Here is a 20,939-nt window from a genome sequence, read left to right as displayed (position 1 = left end):
TGACAAGCTCGACGTTTTATTGTCATTTAGCACATTCAAGTAGATAGAGTAAACAAAAAGGCTCGATTTCATTAATTTTGAAACGGTCGAAATCGATACAATTAGGACGGACTCGCCCTTCAGTTTTACTCAAGTACAATATCTCTACTCTTTTCATTCTTCAATGTCGCCTTCCTAGCCATGTAGTCGACAACAAGCCGTTCTTATGGTACCAGGGGATTCCCAAAAGGATGTCACACCCTTCTAGAGGCATGATTTAAAAGTCCTCGTGCCCTACATACCCCGAACAATGCAATCGAAATTTGCCTATGACAGGTGTAATGGCAACATCCCGTCTTGGTGCCGCTAGAACTGCCTCGACCTGTGGTCCCATTTCTTCCGCGTAGTTCCAAGTCGAGCCACCAATTCAGTCAAAATGAAGTTGGCCTTGGCTCCTCCGTCAAAGAAGATAAGGGCTTCTTGATCTCGTACTTTGCCCCACACTCTACAGAGCTCCGTACTTTCATCCATTTGTTATGGTTGGTCCCCACAAAATCTGGTACCAATACTACCTTGGTCTTTCCTTTCTTTGCTCACGCCTCTGCTGCTTTGGAACTCTCTGGCTTGTCCTCGACCTGATCATTGGACGCTTTGTTGGGGCATTTGGCAAAAACATGTCCCTGTTCCCCACATCCATAGCATTTGCCCTCTTTGTCGCTGCTCAGCTGACAATCTAGGGCCCAATGGTTTCTTTTTCTGTTGCTTCTTCTTCTTCTTCTTCTTCTTCTTCTTCTTCTTCTTCTTCTTCTTCTTACCGTTAGACAATTCTTATCCGAATTTGATTGCCACAAGGCTGTCTGTATGATAGGTGAGTGTGTCACCATGCATACCAAAACCCTGTTTGGCTTGTCCATGAGCCGCTGCATGAACTCGGACTTCTTTTGTAGGCAATAACTCCGTATCTCTTCGGTAAGTCCACAGTAGAACCGCTCAACTTGTTGCTTGAAACTTGTCTTTTTAAAGGAGGAAATAGGAAGAAAAGTATCCCAAGATCTCTAGCAATAGGTATCCAAGGTGTAATTTATGGTCATCCTCAAATGATTCCAAGCAGTGATCACATCTTGTTCGGATTCCTGTGTGAGCCATGAAGAAGTGAAAACTCTCTTGAACTGCAACCACTTGGTTGGTGATTCTCTGCGTAACTGTAGGGTAGACCGCCATGTTTGGGCATTTCCTTTCAAATATGACGCCACACTTTGTACCTTGGAGTGCTTTGAGTATCGCCCTCCCGAAACGCATAGTTACCCGAAACGGGGAACGGGGAACGGCAACATGCATGAAATGCCATTCCTTGTTTCGGATACTCACGTTTGAAACACGGAACGGGGATCCGGAACGGGAAATTCGGATGGGAACGGGGAACGAGGACCTGAAAATGGCCATTCCCTGTTACTGTGCAGAAAAGGCGATGTCAAACTGCTGGATGAAAGCTAGGGCTCTATGGGTATCCCTAAAGCCTGAAAACGTATCCAACTTTAGAGCATGCTCGCCTTTCGCTAAAAATCCTTAGCCTTCTTGCCCTCACCTTCCAAATGGTCGTATTGGTTTGCTCAATACAGATATTTTCTCTTCGTCTACATCGATATTCATCGAAATCTGAACTTTCAAAGGACTAGGAGTCCTCATCCGAACTATCTGAATGCTTTCGAGACTTCTTGCGGGATCTCCTCCTCTTCGCCTTCTTTCCTTTCTTGCTTTTCTGAGTCTTTCTGCCCTTCCTATCTTTTTTGCTCCCCGGAGTCATCACTTGAGTAAGAGAAAGAGCAGCTCTCTGAACTTTCTGAAAAGGACGATGATGAACTCAGATCATCCTAGAAGCAAACACGCTTCTTCGGTTTGTTGAAGCCTCAAAGGCAGATTTGCAACCCAAGTAGCCGGGATAGTCTACTGCTCGACTCTTTTGTCGCATTGCTTCTTCTCTTTTGTCGCAACTGCTTCTTCGTCTTCATGAGTGCTGACTCGTCAATCCACCTCTTCGTCAAATTCATCCTCTGAGAACACTTTCTGTCCGGATGCCGCCAGTGTAGGTTTCTTCTTCAAAGCCGACTTAAGAGGTGAGTGGATGGTGGCACGCCATCGAGAGTGCACCCCATCAAGTGGATGCTTCGCCAAAAATTTCGCGTACTGGGGATCCTTGGAGTGTAGTATCATCTGTCGTACACGATTGTCGACCTATTGTTGACATTGTATCTCCATTTTTTCAAAAGCTGAGGATGGAGGCAGACCATACTCCTCTCTCGATCCCTCAAAAAGTGGTCGGCTCCTCCTGGAATCCCCGTTGGTTTCTTCTTCACCCAAGTGATTGGGTGCAGCAATTTCCTCTTAGTGGGTTTCATATTGTCCGGTGCAGCGGAAGTGTTTAAGGATTTAGCCCAGATCTAGTACTCCACACAAACACGAGGTTACTTTATCTCACTTGAAAAGAGAAACTAAACACAATGAACGAGAGAGAGAGAGAGAGAGAGAGAGAGAGATAGTTCTATAGTTCTATTATCGTCCTCGGAGGTCAAATATGACCTATGGGACCAAATGAACATGTCACGTGGTGTGAGTGGAGGTCATAAGTGACTCTCGATGCTCAAAAATGGTTGAAATGAGCGTCGCAATAGAGAGTCCACATCGTGGTTGGGAGCGGAAGGTATGTAGGGAGAGCTCATGGCTGAATATATGGGGAAAAGAGGACCTAATGGGGTCAAAAGTTGAGCACTCAAGTCGTGTGTGGTACTCACTCTCTCGCACTTGACGAGGGCATAAGGTGCAAAGTCGATGACACTCCTCACCGGTGCACCCAACGTCCTGTCTTAGCGTAGTGAATGGGAGCTAAGACGAATGGAGGCAATGGTGCGGATCACACTCAACGGGATGGGCTCAAGGATGTAGGGATGGGTTCGGTTACCTCGTTCGGAGAAGAAGAGAGATTTATAGTTTGGGGCAACGTGTGGTGTAATGTGAAACCGGCCTGTTCAATCCAAAAAGGGCGGTAGACTTTACTTCAAACCTTGATTTAGCTTTCACCCATTATTAGTCGTCTATTTTACCTGCGCTATAGTGACACAAGAGAGGGGAATGGGATACAGATGCTAGAATGCACCTGTATGAGAAGACGGACACCAGATTGGCCCCTAACTTAGGCGCCCCTTTCGGTATTTCTTTATTGTTCAAAAGAGGGAATAAACGCTGTGGATCCCTACAAGCTGCCCCGCACAAACTTGGCTGAATTTCAACTGTTCTGGCCTGATTTCGGCAACATAATTGTACTAGGACCCTTCACAGTCAGTATTCCCACGCATTGACCGACTTTCCCGACGCATACGGGCACTTTGCAAAACACGGCGAGAATCTGCAGCACGCTGAATTCTCTGTTTTCAGCCCTGAAAATGCGCCAGATCACCTGTACAGCGGTCCCCTTGCGTCCCCGAACCTCCTGGGCGTATTAGGGTCCGTTTAGGGCCAAAACCCTAAACCTGCAAAAATACACAGCAGGCTGTAATTCACTGTTTCGGGTTCCGTTTCGCGTGCCGGTCGCATCCGCAGCAAGTCCTCGAGCTCCCGCACCTGTAGGGCTACTTGCCCTTTGAATCGGACGAGATTTCTGGCGTGAAACCTCTCCGAATTCACCTGTACCTGCGGGGGGATTAGCCGCTAGCTAATCCAGTACCTGTGCAAGAGGCTCTTGCCTCGACAATCGCGCATGAACCCACACAACTGTACATTGGTCAAATGAAGAGCCCACTAGAGGGGCATAACATACTGCCAAAGGGGAGAGAGAGGGCAGTGCGTAGCGTGCAGGGCATCACTCCTGGCACCGCACTGTGCATAAGAGGGAAAGCAAGCACTCCATAGCTCTTAACCTGTGACAAAACTGAAAATGAGCCTCTCCCAGCTTAAAATTCAGCGCCACTTCTTGTTGCATGAGGCAAGTGCACCAGAAGGTGCCACTTGGCACATTTATAAGCATTTTCCCGTTTCGGGGTTGCCACCTAAAAATCTCTTAACCGGTTGCCCAGTTGGCTTCACGGCAGAGTAAGAAAATGTTCCCCTTGTCATTCCGGAGGTAATGACGTCAACACATTTTCAGGTCCCAAAATAGCAATTCCCTAAATTTTAGGAGATACTGCCATTGTATCTTTCTAGGTCATCCGACCCTTCTTTGTACACTGCGGCCACATCCAGAACTGAAATGTAGCCTCTGTAGCAAAGGATTCCACTTTGGCTAGTCAATGACCCCACTTGGCTAACCATAGTCCTTGTCCAACCTTAGTGCTCTCTTGCCCTCAGGCCTGGACTCCCTCTGGACAGTTCCACACTAGCTATGCAATGCAGGGCAATTAGATTTCCTGAGGGGTGTTTCCAAAAAGTGAAAGTAAATAGATAATAAGAAAGAAATCAACAAAAAGGATAGATAGTAGTCACACGCTGGTGACATACCCCCCTCTTGAAATCTCAAACGTCCTCGTTTGCATCTATGTCGTACAAGCTCCTAGTCAACATTGATGTATTCAACACCTGTCGACACATGTACGACACATACATGCTCATTGTCAACCCTAGTGTATTCAACACCTCGTCGACTCATGTATTGCCTGCGTGTGAACCCTGTCCCAATGACATAGTGGTAGCTTCGCACTGTGCCATTGCTTTGAGTCACTAACTTTCCAATGACAAAATGGTAGCAGCACATTTTGCCACTGTCTTATAGTACACGTTGGATCCCGTAACACTTTCGAGCATACCCAAACCGACAGTTTAAGAATGCAGTTACACATGTACTCTTTAATAGAAGCAATTACTGTATCCTTGACAAACTGACAAGAAATACTCACTTCTATAGCACTAACCAAACTTTTGGACATTCCATAAGAGCAATTGCCAAACTGACAATCTGTACAGCTCTAACATTCATATAACAGGTATTTCATTTGAGCTCACTTTAAATACCTTGTACATCATTTGTTTCAGAAGCCATTGTCAGACTGACAATCCATGTAGCTTTGAAACTCAAGGGGTCAAGGTAGGTTGCAAATCGAAGGCTTCCAGGTAAAGTGATAACACAGTTGGTGACTCTACAAGTTCACCTTCTTCCATCCACTTAGCATCCATTGGTGGATAGTTTCTGAACTTTACCAAGTAACGCCTAGCAACTTTGCCTTTCACTTTCCTTTCTTTGTGTGCCAAAATCTATTTAGGGACCAAGATCTCGTCAAGTTCCTCGACTTCCGGCTGATCTTCAGCTGGCATATCTTCTGGCACATCACCCACATAGGGTCTGAGAAGACTCACATGAAACGCATTGTGAATCTTCCAACTGTCAGGCAATTTCAGCCTATATGCAACATCACTGATTATGTCGCACACTTGAAAAGGCCCATAGTAACACATGCTGAGCTTTGGAAACAATCTTTCCTTGCCCTTCATCTTCTTTAACCTTGCCTTTTCAAAGCGTAAAAGCACCCAATCACCAAGTGAATATACCACTTCACGACGGTGACGATCAGCTACTTTCTTTTGCTTTGCCTGAGTCCTTTCTAAGGCCACTTTGACCTTCTTGTACATTTTATCCATGTCCTGAACATACTTATCTGCTTCAAATATCTTGTCCTTTGTATGCAGTATGGGAGGAACTTTCTTGCCACCTTTAACTATCTCAAAGGGTGCCTTGCCAGTTGATGAATGCACTATATTATTGTATGCATACTCCACCAATGGCAAATACTGCTCCCACTTTCTTTTATGCTCTGACACATAGCACTTCAGCAGATCTAGGACAGTAGAATTTGCCTCTTCTGACTGCCCATCTGTTTGAGGATGAAACGACGAAGAGAATTTGAGCGCGGTGCCCATATTCTCAAACAAGCCTCTCCAGAACAAACTTGTCATGCGTGGATCACGGTGGCTAACAATCGACTGTGGCATGCCATGATACTTGAAAATATTGCTCATAAACAAGCGTGCCATCTCATCTGGCTTTATCTTCTTCCTAACAGGAATAAAATGAGCCTGTTTGCTGAATCTGCAAATAATGGTCCAAATACCATCGTTTCCTGTCTGCGTTCTCGGAAGATCAAAGATAAAATCCATAGCAATACTTTCCCATGGTTTATCTGGAATAGGTAGTGGTTGCAATAACCCTGGTGCCTTTTGCCTGTCAAACTTGACCTTTTGGCATATTAGGCATTCTCGCACAAAGGCATCCACATCTCTTCTCAATGTAGGCCAGTAGAAGAATGTCTCAACCGCTTTAACTGTAGCATCAATACCACGATGCCCTGCATACGGTGGGACATGACTCTCTTCTATAACTTTGCGTCGCAATGGCTTTATGACACACAATCTGCCATGCATCATCATGAACCCGTCTTTAAGAAGATAGTGTTCATGACGTTGTCCATCCATTAGTTGCTCGAAGACCCTTGCAAAATCTTCATCATTTGCATACTGTTCTCTCATATCATCAAGTTCATGATGATAAGGAATCGACACAGCTGAAATTTGTGGCTTCCTTGACAAGGCATCAGCCACAACGTTCTTCTTGCCTTCCACATGCACAATCTGAAAATGGAACATGGACAAGATATTTGCCCATCGCATATGCTTCTCAGATAACTTTGTTTGTGTCAAGAAGTATCGCAAGGTCTGATGATCCGTTTGGACAACGAAATCTGCACCTAGCAGGTAGTGTTTCCAACTTAAGAGCGCATGAATCACAGCCAGTAACTCTTTCTCATAGACCTGCATGGTCATCTCTTGCCCTTGTAAAATTCTCCTCTCATAGGCTACTACCCTGCCATCTTGCATTAGCACTGCACCAATGCTACTACCGCAGGCGTCACACTGGACCACAAATGACTTCCTAAGATCTCGCAACACAATGACTGGATCTGAAATCATCTTTTCCTTTAAGAGATTAAAAGCTGAAATCTCTTTCTGTGTCCATCTAAAGGTGACTGCCTTCTTTTGAAGAGCATGTAAAGGTGAAGCAATCTCAGCGAAATTTCGGATAAACCTTCTGTAATAGGAGCATAGTCCCAAAAAGCTTCGGACATCATGCACCGTCTTCAAATTTGGCCATGACTTGATCGCTTCAACTTTTGCAGGATCCATTTTGACACCATCCTTTGAGACAATGTGTCCCAGAAAGTGGATCTCTTCCAGAAAAAATTCACTTTTCTTTGAATTGATGAGCAACCTATGACTGCGTAGCTCTTTGAACACAATGGCCAAGTGATGCCTATGCTCCTCTTCATTCTTTGAGTAGACTATCATGTCATCAAAGAATGTACCAACAAATTGCTGGTGTGGACGGAAAATTCTGTCCATCATCCTATTGAACGTAGCAGGAGCATTTGTGAGACCAAAGGGCATCACTAAAAATTCGTAAAGGCAAAACGTCGTTCTAAAAGCAGTCTTGTGCACATCCTTTGATCTAATGCGGATCTGATGGTACCCACTCTTTAGATCTATCCTGCTAAACATAGCTGCTCCTAATTTATCCATAATATCATCAATTCTAGGTATAGGGAACCTATTCTTGATGGTATTCTTGTTCAGTGCACGGTAGTCGATGCACATACGCCATGAGCCATCCTTTTTCTGCACCAACAACACTGGAGAACAGAATGGAGATGAACTGGGCTGAATCAGGCCCTTTTCTAACAGCTCCTGTACTTGGCCCATTATCTCTTTCTGCTGAGCCGCACTAACCCTGTACGGAGGCTTATTTGGTGGGCTACTGCCTGGCACCAAATCTATCGCATGGTCCTCGGGTCTCTCTAGCGGTAATTGAGACGGTAATGAATCGGAAAAACAGTCACTATACTGTTGTAAAAACATTGACCTTTCTTTATCTAGCACAGATAAATTTGATTCATCACAATCTGACACTTCTCGTGCAAAAACCAAGTACGCAGAAAGATGCTTTTTCATTACAGAAGTAATAGCAGAAGCTGATACAGTAGGAATAGACTCCCCTTTAAGCTTTACATCCAGAATATGAGTCTTTCCCCTGCTCTGTACAGCGATCTTTTTGTTGTAGGCATCCATGATTCCCTGTACACGAAACAACCAAGGAATACCTAACAACACATCACATCCGTCCAGTGGCATGATGTAAAATTCTTCAGCATCTACATAGGACTGGATATGTAGACGCAACTTTCCAATGATGGGTGTCACAGCCTCTGTATGGCCAGGACATGCCAAACCTGCCTCTGCTGTATACCCCATCTCTTCAGGTCTGATTCCCAACTTTGAAGCCAATTCTGGGGAAATGAAGTTGGCTTTGGCACCTGGATCAAAGAAGATAAGCACTGTTTGATCCCTGACCTTTCCCCATGCTCTGCAAAGCTCACTTGCATCTGAGTTTGGCTTGTCGCCCACCATATCTGGCACTAGACCAGCCATGGGCTTCTTTCCTTTCTTGTCTTCCTTGTCATCAGAATCAGCTGGCCTTTTCTTTGTAGGACAATTGTAAGCAATGTGGCCAGGCTGCTCACATATAAAGCATTTGTTCTCTGTCCTCAGGACCTTCTTTTGCTCTTCTGACTTGCGAGGAAAACGTCTTTTCCATTTCTTTGTTGGTCCTTTTTCTGATTCAGCCGTAGTTTTATCTTTCCCTGCGTTGGCCGACTCCTGAGTCCCTTTAGGAGCCTCATTGGGAACGTGCTTCTTGGCTGAATTTTTCTTGCCTGATCTTGCCTTGACGCCAGTGTTAAATTCACAATCTTCTCCCTTGAGCAAACCATTGCCAGTGTTTGCTACCTCGATGAGCTGCGTCAAAGTAGTGACTTTTGTCTTCATGCAGTATTTTCTCAATCCTTTAGGTAGGCCACAACAATATTTTTCAATCTGTTCTGTCAATGGCACAAACCTATAGGAAGTTACTGGAAGTAGAGCTTTCCAAAACTTCCGATTGTAACCATCCAGATTTCTGCAAGTGGCAGCATTTAGCTGGTGCCATTCTGTCATGACATCTACTTCAAAGTCATCAGATAACCATGCTGCTGCAAAAATCTGCTTGAAGTAAATCCATGTGGACGGAGCTTGCCCTTGAAGCAATAAAGTTGTCCACCATTGTCCCGCATTCCCTGTCAAGAAAGTGGCTGCCTTGCGGACCTTTGAAGCCTCTGTAAAGTTTCCCCCTGCATAGGCCTTGTCAAACTGCTTGAGGAATGAGAGAGCCTTCTTCCTGTCATCAAACCCTGTAAAGGTCGTGAATGACACACCTTTGCCACCTTCTTTGTACGGAGTTGGCCTCTCCAGCGGCGTTAAATTGTCATATGGGAGTGACTGAAACATGGGAACACTATTAGAGTTCATCTGTGTTCCTTGGCCACTATTAACTTGACCTGGAAATGCCATATTTGGCTGCTGATTTGTAATTCCAGCCATACCAAAATTTGCTTGTGGCATCCCAAATTGGCCCTGAGTGCTTTGAAACCCTGGTTGCATACCCATGACACTGTACATGGGGTTAGGCATCATCGTTTGAGCACCCCCAAACACTGTTCTTGGCGTATAAAACTGATTTCCAGGTGCATGACCAGCCATGCTCTGGAATACCGATCCACCTCCAAAATAGCCAGGGTGTACTGAAGGTGGTGGGAAGACTTGTTGCATAGCCTGTAAGTTGCTTCCCTGCCCATTAGAACCAGCTATAGGCTGGCGGGCTGAACTGGTACAGCTTGAAAGACAGGCATCTCAGCCACCTGTTCTTGCACCTTAGGCATAGGTTGTGGAGACTGCATGTTCTCCGTCAAGTGTACAGGTGTTTCCATTGACTGTGCGGTATGAATCACCTGTGCTCGAGCCTTAACAAGCTTTTGAATATGATCCAGTGACCCAACTTGCTGAGACGGAACAGGAGGTTGGAGAAAGGCTAAAAACCTCGGATTCTGCATTACTTGTGTGAACATAGCCACAGCAGTAGCCAACTGGGTCCTGAATATATCATCATCTGTCTGTGGTGGTCTTGACGACTCACCCACTTCATGTGTCTGTTGACCCTGTGAAGAGGAAACCTCTTCAGTCACATCATCTAGTCTGTCAGCCATAATTGCAATTCCCTGTGTTTGGTCTATGATCCCCTGTGTCTTCAAGCCTAAACTGACAAAGGCTCACTTCTATGGGAAAAAGTGATTTAATCCCGGCAATGGAACCATGAAACCGGCCTGTTCAATCCAAAAAGGACGGTAGACTTTACTTCAAACCTTGATTTAGCTTTCACCCATTATTAGTCGTCTATTTTACCTGTGCTATAGTGACACAAGAGAGGGGAATGGGATACAGATGCTAGAATGCACCTGTATGAGAAGACGGACACCAGATTGGCCCCTAACTTAGGCGCCCCTTTCGGTATTTCTTTATTGTTCAAAAGAGGGAATAAACGCTGTGGATCCCTACAAGCTGCCCCGCACAAACTTGGCTGAATTTCAACTGTTCCGGCCTGATTTCGGCAGCATAACTGTACTAGGACCCTTCACAGTCAGTATTCCCACGCATTGACCGACTTTCCCGACGCATACGGGCACTTTGCAAAACCTGGCGAGAATCTGCAGCACGCTGAATTCTCTGTTTTTAGCCCTGAAAAAGCGCCAGATCACCTGTACAGCGGTCCCCTTGCGTCCCCGAACCTCCTGGGGGTATTAGGGTCCGTTTAGGGCCAAAACCATAAACCTGCAAAAATACACAGCAGGCTGTAATTCACTGTTTCGGGCTCCGTTTCGCGTGCCGGTCGCATCCGTAGCAAGTCCTCGAGTTCCCGCACCTGTAGGGCTACTTGCCCTTTGAATCAGACGAGATTTCTGGCGTGAAACCTCTCCGAATTCACCTGTACCTGCGGGGGGATTAGCCGCTAGCTAATCCAGTACCTGTGCAAGAGGCTCTTGCCTCGGCAATCGCGCATGAACCCACACAACTGTACATTGGTCAAATGAAGAGCCCACTAGAGGGGCATAACATACTGCCAAAGGGGAGAGAGAGGGCAGTGCGTAGCGTGCAGGGCATCACTCCTGGCACCGCACTGTGCATAAGAGGGAAAGCAAGCACTCCATAGCTCTTAACCTGTGACAAAACTGAAAATGAGCCTCTCCCAGCTTAAAATTCAGCGCCACTTCTTGTTGCATGAGGCAAGTGCACCAGAAGGTGCCACTTGGCACATTTATAAGCATTTTCCCGTTTCGGGGTTGCCACCTAAAAATCTCCCAACCGGTTGCCCAGTTGGCTTCACAGCAGAGTAAGAAAATGTTCCCCTTGTCATTCCGGAGGTAATGACGTCAACACATTTTCAGGTCCCAAAATAGCAATTCCCTAAATTTTAGGAGATACTGCCATTGTATCTTTCTAGGTCATCCGACCCTCTTTGTACACTGCGGCCACATCCAGAACTGAAATGTAGCCTCTGTAGCAAAGGATTCCACTTTGGCTAGTCAATGACCCCACTTGGCTAACCATAGTCCTTGTCCAACCTTAGTGCTCTCTTGCCCTCAGGCCTGGACTCCCTCTGGACAGTTCCACACTAGCTATGCAATGCAGGGCAGTTAGATTTCCCGAGGAGTGTTTCCAAAAAGTGAAAGTAAATAGATAATAAGAAAGAAATCAACAAAAAGGATAGATAGTAGTCACACGCTGGTGACATAATGGCTGAAGCGAGAACCTCCGGATTTCTCCCAAGCCGTGATACATTGGCGTTGTAAGAAGGCCTCATTAACTTGGGAGTCGATCGACGCATCCTTGACCAAGTGACATGCATCCCATCTTCCAAACCATTTCTTGATGTCAAGCATCCACCCCAAACTTAGTATTTTGCTCTTGCATGTCTTTTGAACCTTTTGACTTGCTTCATATGCAATTCTAGGAAGTCGATGCAAAGGGCTACGTTGTGTCTTACGCATGTACTCCACAACCCTTTGCATACCCAAGACCTCGATGGGAAGCGATCCGGACTCAAGAAGTAAGATCATGTAGGGTGTTTGTGTCTTGACTTGGAGAAAGTTGGTGAGAAAACGCTTTTTGACATTCTCAAACTCTTTCCAAGTAGACTTCCCGATGCTTCCACCCCACACCTCCACTCCATAAAGAAGCATTGGTGTCACCAATGTGTCAAAAAGGTACTTTTGAGAGCCCAACACTTGATCTCTCTAGCATTGCACGTGTTCTCAAATGCATAATAAGCCCTCTTTCCAAGCGACGCATTGCACAATCCTTCCATTTATGATTGGATGGAACCTCAAGGCCAAGGTACTTGAAGCGATCTACCACTTCAAGTTACTCATTGTTGTATACAATGCATGGATTTTCGTCATTGAGAGTCTTTACAAGCATAACCTTGGTTTTGGATCCATTCACGATCAGAGCCCGCTATGTAGGCAAAAGCGTTCCAAGACACTCATGAGCTTTTGTGCATCTTCTAAGGTATGTGCCAAGAGCACTACATCATCGGCATAAAGCAAAAGCATGATCACCGCATTTCCGATCTTAACCTCTTCTATGCCTTCTTGCTGCATAAAATCAAGAACCATGCATTCCAATTCATCAATGAGTAGCCCAAAGAGGGTTGGGGAAAGTGGGCATCCTTGTTTGACACCAATGGTGCTTGCAAAAAATTCTGAAATTCCATCTCCCATACGTAATCGACATCTCACTTTTTGGTAAATGCGAAAGACTACATGCATAAATTCTCTCGGCACTTGAAGGCTTCCATAAGAGAGAGAGAGAGAGAGAGAGAGAGAGAGAGAGAGAGAGAGAGAGAGAGAGACGACACAGCATGTTGGGTCCCAACCACCCTCAAGGACCCCCTTGGTCTACTGCAAGAGCAAGTACTCCTTTATTTCTTGCACAAATGCCATTACAATGATCCTGGATACTAAGATGTTGAGGGAAACTTGATGCAGATGCTTGGTATTGCTAGGATGTTGGTGAGGACTTGCTGAAGATGCTTGGTTCTGCGATGATGCTGAGTGTTGAAGGGTACTTGCTGTACGTACTTGATGCTGCGAGGCTAAAGGCTGAATGCTAAAAACGTTGAAATCTGATGGCACTGGAGGTCCTAGAAACGCTGGGCTGATGGCTGATAACATTGAGGAAGTGGGGCTGAAAACGCTGGTTCTGTGTGCTGAAAACGCTAAGAAGATGCTGATACTTGGCTAGGTGTTGCGGATACTCTTCTTCTACTTGGTAGCGCTGACCCAAGGGCTGCCTATATATCAGATACAAGCTGGGTCGAGCAGGCTTTTCTTCAAATCCCACGATCTTGACTTTAAATGCCTAAAGTCACTTATTATTGAAATGACTTAAGAGGTAGTTCACATGCTACTAAGAGGTGGTTCATATGCGGTGAATTCACATGCGGGGTAATGCTTATGCTTGGTGCTAATGGGTTGTCCAATCAAAGGGTATGCAACTACACTAAGTGCAAGCACATGCACGTCTTGCGTACAAGCTCACAAGGTGTCAGGCTAGGTCCTATGCTAAACTAAGACTGACGCTAGGCTGTAGCAGAAGCTTCTGCACGTGACGCAAGTGCAATGCGCACGTGACACATACACTGAATCCATTTGTAGGCTCTTTCTACAACTGTGTCGTGCCAAGGAAGAGAGATGGAATGTGACTTCCTTAAATGCATACTTTTTAGCTTTTCATGAAATCCGCATACATCCGTGCTCATTCATGAGTGAAACATGCTCAACGTACAATATGTCATGCCTAGGAAAAGGGATCTCATATAGACGCTGACTAAGATACAGAAAACAATCACGAATGAAACACTCGACCAATGCGTGCTGACTAATCATGCGAACACATAATACTTCCTGTGAGGGTTCTTTGGACCTAGACTCGAGAGCCAAGATCGATTCTTCCTGAGAGGGTTCTTTATGAGGGGGGGCTTTGGACCTCGACTCGAGAGCCAAGATCTGCTCTTCATGATTGATCGAATCTGCAACAAGGTTAGCTTCGCTAGAAAAAGCATCAACTAAACCATCATTCTTGTGAGCAATCACATCGTGGTCATACAAATCATCATGCTCGTGAGAAATCGCATCTTGATCATGCAAATCATCATGCTTGTCATTGTCATCCCAATCCTCATGCTTATCATTGTCATTCAAATCATTATGCTTATCATAATCATTCAAATCATCATGCTTATCATAATCATGCAAATCCTGTGTGTCATGCTTTGGAGAAGAAGGGACGGAGAGAGTCTCCTTCTCCTGATTCTCTTCAAACTGCGCCTGCACAATAGAAAAGAGTCGCAAGAACTCTTTCACGTGTTGGTCGCTCTTTTCTTTTCTTGCGTTGTTCTTGCGATCGAATTCTGTTTGTCTTGCTTTGTTCTCGCCATCTATGGCTGCCATTCTTTTTGTGTATTTACGCTCTATGGCTGCCATTCTTTCTTCGTATTCACGCTCTATTTCTTCTTTTCGTTCGGCATTTCTTGCTTTGCGTTCTAACTTCTTGTCCATCATCCTCTTGTCGAAAGTCTCCATAGGAGTTTATGCAATCCTTGTCGTAGATGAGGAAGGGGGAGGGCCGGAAAAACCTCCGGTGGGAAAAACTCTCCTTCGCCACTCCCATGCTCACCACCTCCAAGCGAAGTATCCATTTCGCTTCGGGTGATGACCATCCACTGAAGTCTTGGGTTCTGAAGTTCACGAGGAACTTGGGTTCTTGTGGGTCTTTGTTCTTGGGGTTCTTGAGTTTTTGAGGTTCTTGCGGGTCTTGAGGTTCTTGAGGTTCTTGGGGTTCTTCTTTCGCTTGCAATCTGTGTTAGAGAAGGATCCTCTCTTTACCCAAGTTCTGCTCTTTTCCGCGGGCGCACCCCTTAGCGGCCTTGCGCTCACACCAAGGTTGCTTTTTCCCACCTCACGTCGATTGGCCAGCCGCTAAGAGCACGGTCCGCTCTCAATGAGTGAAAAGAGGCACAAGGGGAGGCTGGACAAGCCCTTCTTTCGTGGGTTTCCTGTCACTCTTCAAAAACACGATTAGGAATCGACACGCCCAAGTGAGCTTGGGTTCGTACGACCGCAACAAGCAAAAAAAAATCTTGTGATTCTTGTGGTTCTTTCCTTGAGTGATACAGAACACTGCCAAAGCTCCGATACCAATGTCAGGTACTTCTCTTTCGTTGTTCTCGCGATCCAATTTGGCTTTACTTTGTTTGGCTTCCAAGTCGTACTCTGATACAGCGGAATGAATGTTTGAACTTTGCTCAAGATGAGTGCTCCGAACTATGCTTAAGGTTCCTTTTACTTACGAAAGGGAGAGCCTTCCATTCCTTTAGTGAGAGTGCAATGGACACAAACAAAGTGAATGGACACAGTGAATGAAAGTGCATGAGACTAAGAGATAGAGAAGAGAATATGACACCAGAGACGTTGTAAAACACTCCTCTGAAGGCCCCACTCTCTATGGCGAGAGCGGTCTACTTATGATTGCACAAATCTCTACAATGCTTGGACTTGCCGACGGTGTCGACGACGATGAGGACAACGACGAGACGGGGGCTGAAATCTGAAAACTCTAAGGCTGAGATCTGCAAATCTTTATTTGCTAAATTCTGACTCTATGTCGGGGACAATGTCGATGACGACGGTACAACGACGCACTGAAAACACAGATGCTGAAATCTGCGTTTTTCGGGCTGAAACTGTAAACCTTGCAGAAACTGACACTACGACGAGAATCTGTTGCGGGAAGGTGAGATCTGCGAGGTTCGGGGATTCTGCTTGCAGGTACTGACTGCTGAAAACTGAAAACGCTGATGCTTAATGAGGTTCCGTCGCGGAGATCTGCAAAAACGCTGAGTTGTCTTGCAGATGCAAAAACGCTAGGGCTGAAAATTGTCCTGCTGTGGAAATTTGCTACCGCTAGGGCTGATCTGCTTCTTGCTATCGCCAGGAATCTGCAAGATCCAAAAACGATGGCTGATCTGGTCCAAAATGCTAGGTTGATGCTGTGGAGCAAAAACGCTAGGCCTCTTGGGGGTTCTGCTAAGAAGTTGCCTGTTGAGCGTGTGCTCCTGCTGCCTCTTCTGCCAGAAAGTGCTAGCTTTGGTTTGCTTATATATAAACATAGCAAAATTGCCCTACCTACTTTCCAACAAAAGTCACTTAAAAATAAGAAGTGAAAAATGTCAAAAATAGGGAGAATAGGTTAAATGCACTGGAAAATTCCCCTGAAGGATTCTGATGGATTCTTATGGGAATCCGATGGTCATGTTGTGTGCAACCAGAGCATATGCATGTAATCTAAGTGTCTTGACATGTACGGTCTGCGAACAGACTCACAAAAGTGCCAGATCACTTCCTATTCTAGACTTGACTGACTGAACTGAACCTTGGTCATGGTGTAGCTTGTCCACGGACACATAGGGTTGGATGTGTCACGTGACAGTGTGTGTGTGTGGGCGAGAGAGAGAGAGAGAGAGAGAGAGAGAGAGGAAACAAGAACAACTTTTCTATCACCCAAGTGCTATAGTTTGGTGATCCCAGTTCACTCTCTGTAGGATCACCTCTTGAGTTCAAGACTCGTCGGATAGATCTTTGAGGCCAACAATGAATAAATCTCTCTTTTTCTTCTTCTTCTTCTCACTGATCACACAAGCATAGCCCATGGTGACATTCCTATGTAGAGAGACTTTAACAGACGTGGGTGACTATAAAACTATGCAAAGTCCCTCGACAATAAGATCTCCACCATGGCCCTACCAAAGAATTGAGTTTCTCCAGAGTGCCATAAGAGTTGCTGCATTGTCGAAATGCTCACCTCTAAAACCACTTTGATCATTTGCACATTCATGTTCAAACTTTCAAAGACCACACTCCACTTATAAATATCACAGATGCCCAGCTGTTTGCACTGTGAATGCAGATGACATTAGCAACGTTTCTTCTTTAACATGCATTCAAACATGCAATTGAATTTTGAGCTTATGCTTAAGTATCCAAGGGAAAAAAACAACATAAGCAGCCCATAACTGATTGGAATACATGATATAGGCATATTTTGACTCACATTGACATCTGAAAATTTCAGGTAGAACCGAGATTTCGGAATAGAAAGCTTCGACTCCAAAATTTCTGAAATCGCTGAGCTGATGGTCTTATTCACAGAAGGACTGAGGCCACCAATGGAGACTATCTCGCCATATGCAGCTGGCTCCTCACTACCCGCAAACATGACTGGTACACCTCCTCTTAAGAGCACCATAACATACTGCGTGAAATACCCACCCATTCATTAGTATGTAAGCTGAAGGTTCCTCGTCAGACTTTCCAGCATTTCCTCTTGCATGCAGCAGGAATCTCTCTCTCTCTCTCTCTCTCTCTCTCTCTCTCTCTCTCTCTCTCTCTCTCTCTGTGTGTGTGTGTGTGTGTGTGTGTGCGCGCGCGCGCGCGTGTACCTGCTCTGGCTTGCCAATGGTGGTGGCCACGGCACGGCTGGCATCGCGGAGGATGTCGGAGATGGATACTCCATCCAAGGGCACATTGGTCGTGATATTCAAGGTGGGCATCCTCGCGCCACAGCCACACACACTCTTACAAACGTCTTTGCTGGAGCAAAGCCTGTGTCATGGTTGCAACTTGCAAGCCGAGGTGAGAGTTCAAATCCCACATGGCACGTCAAACTAACCGAAAAAAAAAGCATGTTACAATTATAATTGTGAGAAGGCTGCACTTAGGCCCCTGTCACACTGGGGCATCCAGCAGCCTGCTATTTGTGACTGTGGACACACAAGCTGTGTCACACTGGGGCACCGAGCAAATTTGCACGCAGAACTTGCGCTAGCCTAGTGGAAAGCTCCCCGGCTATGACGCTGACTTGCAGAGTCCAAAACCTGTCGCGAGCACTCCCGCCATCACTTTTGCAGATGGCCTCCCAGTTTGCGAAGTTGGCCGGGGGGTTGAGGCCGCCCCTCTGACACTCAAGCATGGCCATGTTTCACTTTTCAGAAAGCAAATCGTTGCTTGCCACCTAAGCATGGCCAACGTTTGCCTGTCCTAGTGTGACACACGCCTTACACTGCACAGCACCACGACATCGGGCAGCGCCTTTTCCAACATCCGCCTATTCACACTACTGGCTCATCTTTATTATATTCAATTTGTTCAACAGATTCCCTCGAATCCAGTCTCTTCCTCCTAAGGAGAACCTCATCTAAAATGAAGGCGCACTGCAGTTTCGAACCTGAGACAATCGGAGATTTGTCTCTTCATGAGCTCGTCTAACCAGATGCCTTCGCGCTCGACATTGCAGTTGATGGGGTTTTTTTTTTTTTTTTTTAAGGCATGGGTTCCTTGCCCTACATCGTCCCGCCTTCACTCTTGCTTCGTCCCTACTTCGTCGCTGCCTCCTGCTTCGTCGTAGCCTCCCCCACCCCCTCCCCTCTTTCCATTTCTTTTCCTTTCAATTCTTGCACAGCATCGTGCCTGCGAGCTCGTCCTACGACATGTTTGCCAGCGGGGATCTTTGACGATTCTTCTTAATAAAATCTTTAAAATGATTGGGTACCCCATACCGATGGCTTCAAAAGAAATAAATTCACTACCTACATAGTGAATAGTGCAAAGAAGCTCTAAAGGAAAGAAAACGCTAGACAAAGAAGAAAGAATAAAATGAACCAATTCACACTTTAAGGTCGAACACTTCTTTATATAGAGATGAAAAGTCCTTTGACTTTCCAATTCCATGCGGCTTTTCATTTCCTAGACTCACCTTTCACTTATGCATTTGAGATGTTTTGAAAGAATTTTTGTTTTTTCGAGATTGGGGAGCCTTACTGATGTAAATAATGGAAAAGAAAACTTCAACGTTGTAGCAAACAAAGGAGATAAGCGCCCGTGGTTATACGATTGAGCGCTACACGTGAAGGCCAGAGATCAAACGCTCCTCCATGTTTTGCGATGAAAAGTACACGGACATGCATTTGTTCCGAGGGGTGAAGGTTGCTCGTGCTTTTGGTGGGTGGGTCGAGAACCTTACCATCATTTTTTGAAAAGGCTCGCCACCTCGACGAAGAGCATGGTGTTCGAGGCAGTATGAACCCTCCCTTATGAAGTCTCATGAAGAGAGTATTGTATAAATGATTTTGTAGCATCCATGTCTTTTTTGCTCTAGGTTGTAGCAAAGGGCGCACGCATGCACACACAACACATCTCAAAACATCAATAAAGTAGGTGGATATCACAGAGTGAGTATTTGTAGTGCTAATGATGGACATGGGCACATATACATGCATGAGAGAAAATAACTCTTGAAGTAGAAAAACAATAAGCATGGTTACACGCATCAAATGTCATTAAATATAGTATGGCTCTTCTTTGCTCCATATTCTTTGTTTTCTTCCTTACGTTAGGTATTGCTTAGATCGCATCAACTCTCTTTCGTGATAGATCTTCACAATGTGCACCTCTTCTTGCTACATGTAAATATCTTGGATCTCGCTCTCAACATCAAGTTCCAGACTTGAGTACTCAGACAACAGAGGTGATGAAGACATCCTTTGTGAGCTGGACAAGATCAGACAAGGGAAATTGTCTATGAGAAGTTATGTTGAAAAGATCAAGGAGTTAACAAGGCAATTACAGGAGCCACCTTCTGAAAAAAGGCTACGCGCATGGTTTCTGATGGGTTCCACAGCAAGAAGCTGAGAGAGCAACAGGTACCTGCACCAACAAAGAAGTTTAATGACTTGGTGCAGAGAGCTCTGAAGCTTGAACAGCAAGCTAAGAAGGAGAGAAGCCACAAGAAGCAAAGGTCCAGCAGTAGCAGTCTTCTATTGAGATTCCGATTCTAGTGAGACCTCCAGCAGCTCTGACAGCAGCTCAAATGAAAAGAGCAAGGACAAGGCTAAGAAAGGGTCTTGGTCCGGGAAGTTTGATGAAATGGCTAGACAAATTGTTGGAATCAGCCCGACCAGACAACCAGTTAGGAGAATGGAAACCTGATGTTCCAAATGTAAATCTAAAGATCATGTTTCCAATGAATGCCCACAATGTACTTACTGCAAAGCATATGGCCATTTATGGAACCTTTGTGACATTCGAATTCACAATTTCAAGAAGGAAAAAGATATGTCTCTAGTGGCATTTACCAATGCTGAACCAACTAAGGTAGAGATGACCAGTGTGCCTCAAGAGGAAAAATCAGGTACCATTGGCACTGGTACTGGGCGCGGCAGATACCAAGGGGGTATTGGCCGAGGCTAATTTTCAAAATCAAAGCCTTAACTGCTATACGTGTGGGAAGTATGGGCACTTTGCGGCTCAGTGTCCAAAAGCACCCAGTATTGCGGCTACTGAGGCCAAAGCCCGAGAACTAGTTCCAGTACGAGCAGTCACACGCAGTAAAGGGGTAGTCATTGAAGAAATCCCATATGAGTTTGTGAAACTAGTCACTCCTGAAACTAGCAAATGGACTCAACAGAGAGAGGTCTGGAAGGCAAAGGGCAAGAAGAAGGTAGTCGATGAATGGCAAGAGCAGAGAGAACTGGCAGCTAAGATCACAGAAGATCTAGCTAAGAAGTTACCAGAACAGCCAGAAAGTTCTGATGCTCGAGTTATTCAAAAGATATCAGCCTAGTCTTCTGAGAAAAGGCAACCAGATCAGTGAGGATCTGGAATCTCTAAGACTATGCTTGCTATAGTGCAAGGACTGGTGGAAGATCTAGGGAACGTCAAATCAGACTGCAATGAGAAACATTGAATTGGGGAAAGCAAACACCATGACAGAGGATTGGCACTGTGAAGATAGTCCTGATTCCTCGAGTTCTAATAATAACTCTGGTCAAGAGAGAAGAAATTCATGTCAAAATTTGTGACAGAATTCAAAAACTGATAGTTGAATTAGAAGATATCAGGAAGACTTTGCCTGAAGCAGCAAAATTCATCAGATAGCGAAGAAAG

At 45.4% G+C, this 20,939-nt stretch overlaps 1 protein-coding gene across 2 annotated transcripts in view; it reads right to left on the bottom strand.

The window, feature by feature from the left end:
• Positions 1 to 17,639, bottom strand: part of LOC147443072 (uncharacterized) — a 28,855-nt gene extending 11,216 nt beyond the window's left edge. Inside the window, exons 1-3 of one of the 2 annotated variants that reach the window (XM_086529004.1) lie at positions 17,438 to 17,637; positions 17,050 to 17,250; positions 16,684 to 16,893 (exon numbers count right to left, since the gene is read on the bottom strand). In XM_086529004.1, coding sequence (XP_086385130.1) covers positions 16,699 to 16,893; positions 17,050 to 17,250; positions 17,438 to 17,548 — 507 coding nt within the window. In that variant the 5' untranslated portion in view covers positions 17,549 to 17,637 and the 3' untranslated portion in view covers positions 16,684 to 16,698. Of the gene's footprint in view, positions 1 to 16,683; positions 16,894 to 17,049; positions 17,251 to 17,437 lie in introns of those variants that run through there. The other variant, XM_086529003.1, reaches the window with a different exon arrangement.
• Positions 17,640 to 20,939: the final 3,300 nt, after the last annotated feature.

The sequence above is a fragment of the Adiantum capillus-veneris genome, chromosome 14 (assembly GCF_014529385.1).
Source record: "Adiantum capillus-veneris isolate H3 chromosome 14, ASM1452938v2, whole genome shotgun sequence".
Lineage (NCBI taxonomy): Eukaryota > Viridiplantae > Streptophyta > Polypodiopsida > Polypodiales > Pteridaceae > Adiantum > Adiantum capillus-veneris.
This window is presented reverse-complemented; position numbering and strand designations above follow the sequence as displayed.